This window comes from Lepisma saccharinum, chromosome 18 (genome assembly GCF_977018435.1).
Source record: "Lepisma saccharinum chromosome 18, izLepSacc3.1, whole genome shotgun sequence".
In the NCBI taxonomy this organism is placed as follows: Eukaryota; Metazoa; Arthropoda; class Insecta; order Zygentoma; family Lepismatidae; genus Lepisma; species Lepisma saccharinum.
In genome coordinates, this window is record NC_139246.1 from 54,343,824 (window position 1) to 54,349,892 (window position 6,069).

Consider the following 6,069-nt stretch of genomic DNA (forward strand, 5'->3'; position numbering starts at 1 on the left):
TCATTGAATGACTAGTAATGTGACCCCCTTTCTTTCTTCTGTAACTTCTTCTTTCTCTGTGTGTGATGAAGAATTTGGCCATGATGAAGATTCTTCACTCAAGAATGTGGGTCCATTCCACCACAATGTATTGTCTTGCAATGTGGCTGGTTCTACACCTCCTCGAGATACAAGGTCCGCAGGATTGTCATGTGATGACATGTGTCTCCATTGTGAAGGACTCGTTGAATCTTGAACTTGTGCCACCCTGTTCATGATAAAAGTTTTCCACTTGTTTGGTGGCGATGACAGCCATGCTAGGACTATCTTCGAATCTGTCCAAAAATATACTTGACTGATTGCAAGATTGAGTGCAAGATTGAGTACCGCTAATACTTTCTTCATTAAAGTAAAACTGCTACACATAGTTCCAGACGTGGAAGTGTAACCTGTTTTACTGGAGCCACTCTTGATTTGGCACAAAGAAGTTTAACTGCAACATCACCAGTTGTGTTTGTTGACCTAACGTAGATTGCTGCACCGTAAGCCCTTGTACTGCCATCGCAGAATCCATGAAGCTGTATGTCTTTGACTATTCCTTCAATCAAAATGAATCTACTGACTCGTATATCATTGATGTGTGGTAGGTTTCTATACAACTGCAACCATTGCTGCAATAAGGTCGGTGGTAAGCTCTCGTCCCAATCGATGCATTGAAACCACAACTGTTGTAGAAATGCCTTGAAACTGATGACTACAGGACTCGCCAATCCAAAAGGATCGAATATTGAGGCGATTATTGACGTTACTCTTCTTTTGCTTATTTCTGCTGCGTGGGCAGATGTTGATGCTGCCTTGTTGGCGATTAAGAATTTGTCTGTGCCTGGATCCCAGAGTAGACCAAGAGTTTTGACACCTTTATCCTTATCTAACTGAAGTGGTAACTGCACTTCTCTGTGGCTGTGAGGTACTACCTCTAAAAGTGTGGGATGGTTTGAACACCATTTTCGAAGATTGAAACCGCCACTTCGTAAAAGATGTATTAATTCTTGTTGTAATTTCAGTGCATCCTCTACACTGTCGCTGCCTGATAAACAATCATCGATGTACATGTCTTCCCTTACTGTTCGTGCTGCATTCGGATACACGCATTGTTGCTGTTCGGCTAGCATTTGTGTACATGCTGTTGCGAGAAATGAAGCTGGTTTTGTGCCATAAGTCACCATTAAGAGTTCATAAATGTCTACTGGGTTGTCTAATGAGTATCTCCAGAATATTCTCTGCAATGGTAAGTTGTCTTCATGCACCATAATTTGGCGGAACGTTTTCTCCGTGTCTGTCGTAAATGCTATGCTGTGTATGCGAAAACGTAGAATGATGGAGTACAGATTTTGTTGCAGAATTGGACCTGCTAGTAAAATATCGTTAAGTGAGTTTCCAGATGTAGTTTCGGCGTTGGCATCATAGACAACTCTGGTCTTCGTTGTGCTGCTGTCTGGCTTGAATACTGGATGATGAGACATGTAGAATACTTGTGAGTGGCGGCGGCTCTAAGGGGAGAGGCGCCGTGCCATGGCTTTACCCTCAGAAAAAGAAATAGCACTTGCTTTGCCAAAATATAGTTAAATTAATACATTTACGAACGAGGTGATTCGAATCTCGTAAGTGTTCCAGCTTACGGCCGCCTCAATTCCTTCGCCGCATCCCCAGCTGTTCCCTCACTTGCTCTGGGCCAGCATAATCTGGCCTGAGCGCAGAGGCCTGCACGGAGTCATGAAAAAGTCCGCAGTTAACGAGCGAGGAGGTGGGGTTGTAGCCCAGTGGCAGCCATGAGACAATCAGCCATGCCAGGTCGCATCGTGGCACGACGTAAGAGCTTTCGCATTGTGTTGACATAGTTGCAAACTTCACAGAGAAGTGACTAATCCTGACCGATTTCTAATACTCGTTGGAGAAGTAATTCGCAAGAAAGATACTTTCCTGCATACTTGGCAAGAACGAACGTAATATCTTCCCCAAATTTATATAACCATTTAGATAGATGCGTCTAAAGAGCCATCGAGACTTTCTTGTTATCGATTTCTTCCTTAAGAAAAGATATATCCCTTGCTCTCACGCACACAGACACTCATGTGTTGCAACTGACGTTGACAACATTGAAGACATTTACTGTAAGTACAAAATAATTGCCTAAATATCAAAGGGAATTCGCATCACCAGGGGATTTTTTACTTTAATATTCGTAAAAAATTACGCAGAAAATGTATCAGTATAAGAATTTCACTTGGAGATATAATTCAATTTCTTGCATTGAATTCTAAAAATTGTAGATCTACAGTTCATTTAGCAGATAATCATATTTCAGTTGTTAGTATCACCGATCGTTGATGTACCGTCTGCCGTGCAGGGGTTGCAAATTATAAACAAAGCAAGGCGAAAATACCGATCGACTCGGTGTCTCTAATTGTTCAGTGTTTTTCTTTTTAGTGAAGTGAAAGTGTCCGATGGTGTGTGAAAGGAAGGGTAGTTAGTAAAGATGAGTCAGATTAGAGCACTATTACATACACCGTTTTCCAAGGAACTATACGATATTAAATTAAAAGTTAAACAACTTGGCTGTCCAATGCCAGATTTAAACATCAATTCTATTTAAAAATATCAAAAAAATGGTAAAGGTGACAGGCATCGAAATTTTAATAGTCGCATTTATTTCTTAGAAACTCTGGCCGATCTCCGCACAGCATGCTTCAACGCCAGGGATTGCGGGTTCGAATCTCGGCCTGGGCATCGTTGTTCTTTGTGAGTGTTCACTCATCCTTATCTTCGCGATTAGCCAAAAGTATTACAAATGCGAAGTAAAATAAACCAATCTTAGGAACTCTGAATTTTTGTCTGCAATTTTAGTAAACCAAGTTCCATTAAAATTACCTCTTTCATTAGATTTCTATGACATATGCTAGCGAAAATTTTTCGATTTCTTGATCACGGCACTACCCATAATACTAGCTGTCAGCTGCCACTGCTTGTGTGTCATCCTTGACTGTCTGATTCTAACTTTCTCATGTGTCCTAAATTCTCGAATTCCTTCATGAAGTTATTGATAGGGGGGTGTAATCTTCTTTCAGAGCTGTCTGCCTCTTCAATCTTCTCTCCATTTATTCCAATATACTCATAGTTTGCTGAGTTGAATCTCCTAATTGTGTATGATTTGAGCGTTTAGGTAGACGTACTATGAAACGACCAGGTTCGGATCGCGTTGTATTTAATTTAAAGTGCTCTTCACATAGCTCTTCTTCCTTAGATCTGTGTGGTGACTCTATTCCTTCCAACTTCCAGAATCATTCAAGTTGTTTACTCTATTCCTTCCAACTACCAGAATCATTCAAGTTGTTTTGCCAAACTGTCATCTGTTCTTACAAAAGATGCAGTGATTGATGAGTTGCATTCTTGAGGCATGGATCCACCCAGTATCCATCCAAGTTGCGAATCTTGCAGAACAGGGTAATTGCCTTCTCTACTTAGACGTTCTGCCTTCAGTATGGAGTAGAAAAGCCCTGCACCCAAAATAATGTCTATCTTGCCAGGTATATTGAATGTGGGGTCTGCCAGTGCGATGTCCGTTGGAATATCCCATGTATCGTAGTTTATGTGCTCTGCAGGCATATCTCCAGTGATTTTTGGCAGAACTGAACAAGAGATTGTAGTTGAGAAGTCATTCGCGAGTGATGAAATGTTCACAATCACACTGAAGTGAGTTTCCGACATTGAGTTATTTATCCCATGAATTGGGACGCCCTTTGTTTCTTGAGACGTAGTCTTTGTACGGTTTTCTCCGTTACGATGTTTGATTGACTTCCATTATCTAGTAAGGCACGACATGTGACCAATCTTCCATCCTTATCCTTCACTAGTACCAAAGCAATTGAAAGTAGAACATGTGATGTATGTTTGGTCTTGAAACTGCAGTATGATGCTTGCATATTCTCCCGATTGTGAGTCTCACTCTCCGCCACTGAGCCTTGGGTGTCGGTGCGTCTGTTCTGTGTTTCCCTTCGAACAGCACCGAGCTTCCGTTGATCATTTTGCAGCAAAGTGTTGTGCTTCTGTGAACATGCTCTGCAATTGCCTGATTTACAGTTCCTGCTTCGATGTGGCTTCAAACAGTTCCAACACAACTTGTTTTCACGCACACACTGTCTCTTTTGATTTACATTTGTACTGAGAAAACCTGGGCATGCATACAGAAAATGAGAAGACTGTTGTTTACAATACAATCATGCATTTGATGAAGCCAAATATGAATGTGACTGCTGTGTATTTTGTTTTGTTTGGTCCTTGCCTTATTAAATTTATTATCCCTTGGTGTCTGGCTGTTTTGCGGTTTGATAGTTTCTAGTGCTTGACATTTATGCTTGAGAAACTTAAAGAATTCTGAGAGTGGTAGGAAGTCTTGCTCAGTGTGAGTTCATTCCCAATCACGTCTTGTTCGTATGTCTAATTGAGATAGGAAGTGCTGCAATAATATTACATCCTCTAAAGGTTGCGACAACTGTAATGCCTTTAATTCCGAAAGATTGCTTGTAATGGTATTTGCGAAGTGACACAAATCTGACGCTCTTTCCCTACTAACTGAGTGAATGTGCAAGAGTTCCTTTATGTGTGTTGCCGCTATGAGCGTCTTGTGTTCATAGCGCTGAACTAGCTGTTCCCATGCTATTGTGTAATTGCCTTCAGTGATTGGCAAATTCTGGATTAAGCGCAGTGCCTGACCCTTAACAGCTGATTTCAAATAATGGAATTTCTGAATTGCAGATAAGGTGTCATTATTGTGCACTAAGGCTACAAATGTATCCGAAAACCATAACCATTTGTCGTAACTACCATCAAAAGTAGGAAGAGAAATCGAAGGTAGCTTGAGCTGCTTGTCTTTATTTGTAAATTTCTGATTCTTGACCCTGATTGCAGCATGTTTAGAAATTTTGTTTCGCATTTGAACTTTTATTTGAAAGTACAACTCTTCAACTTCAATGTGGTAAGTTTCATGTACTTCTGACTTGTCGTCTTCGAGTTCCAGCTGTGTTTTCACTTCATTGAATTTTGCCCAAACATCTGATAAATACAGAGCATGGCATTTCACCTCCTCAATATTTTGAGTTTCCTCAAAGTTCTGAATGAATCCTAAGAAACAGAGGCGAAGATATAGTACAAGCAATGCAAGCACTGCTTGCATTATTCGAATATAATTTAATGTACTTAATGTTTTAGCCATATTTCGTTTCCATCGCACTCGATTTCGCGAAAAATTATGGCCGCAAACTCCCTCAGCAGCTCTGTAGCAAGCACCAGCCTCAATGCTTGCGGCTGCTCTGCGGGAAAATAACGCACCCGAAAGAGTCACATGGCGAAGCGTGAAATTCGAGTGGAACCCATCCACAATGCTTATACCAAAAGCTCTGCTTGCTGAGCTTGCGTTATTCCCGAAAATGGCCAACCTCAACCGAAAGCAGAAGGATATATTGCCACCAAAACCTACGAGTAAAGAATATTTGTCTTCATGAACACGTAAACAAGATCGCGAATATAAAAATAATTCTTAGTCATAAAATAACTAAAATAAGTTATTATCATTGTTCTAAATTCCATATATATCATTTTATATTACAATTTATTTTAGATTTCGCGAATTGTAAAACGCGTAAAAAAATGGATATTGGGAGTTCGGGCGAGATGGTAAAGGGCGGGGGTTTGTGTTTCCAGGAAGTGAAATGTCTGCACCCCCGTGAAGAGTTTCCCCAGGGAGGGAGGGAAGATTCGACGGACCTTGGTCTGGACCCTGTGTCCAGCTCGGTCCAGCTCAAATTACGTCAAAAGTGTTGACCGCACCAGTGTTTGCAACTGCCAAATTATTTACACAGTAATTCAAGTGAGCTGTTTCACAAATTTTACAACCACATTCAATAAATTGACTGCTTTTGAATAAAACTTGAGGTGAAAATAAAGCTATCTAAAAAGAACTCTCTACTGATATTTACACAGCACAATTAAATCGTATACATTGTACACATTATGAACACAAGAACATGTTTTAAG

At 40.5% G+C, this 6,069-nt stretch overlaps 1 protein-coding gene across 1 annotated transcript; it reads right to left on the reverse strand.

The window, feature by feature from the left end:
* Positions 1-383: 383 nt before the first annotated feature.
* On the reverse strand, positions 384-1,502 carry LOC146002264 (uncharacterized). The gene has a single exon (XM_083139980.1). It carries the CDS (start codon positions 1,500-1,502, stop codon positions 384-386), a length of 1,119 nt encoding a protein of 372 aa, XP_082996106.1.
* Between the last annotated feature and the right edge of the window lie 4,567 nt (positions 1,503-6,069).

Coding starts and splice junctions, on each gene's coding strand:
- LOC146002264 (XM_083139980.1), bottom strand. CDS start 1,502: ATGTCTCATCATCCAGTATTCAAGCCAGACAGCAGCACAACGAAGACC.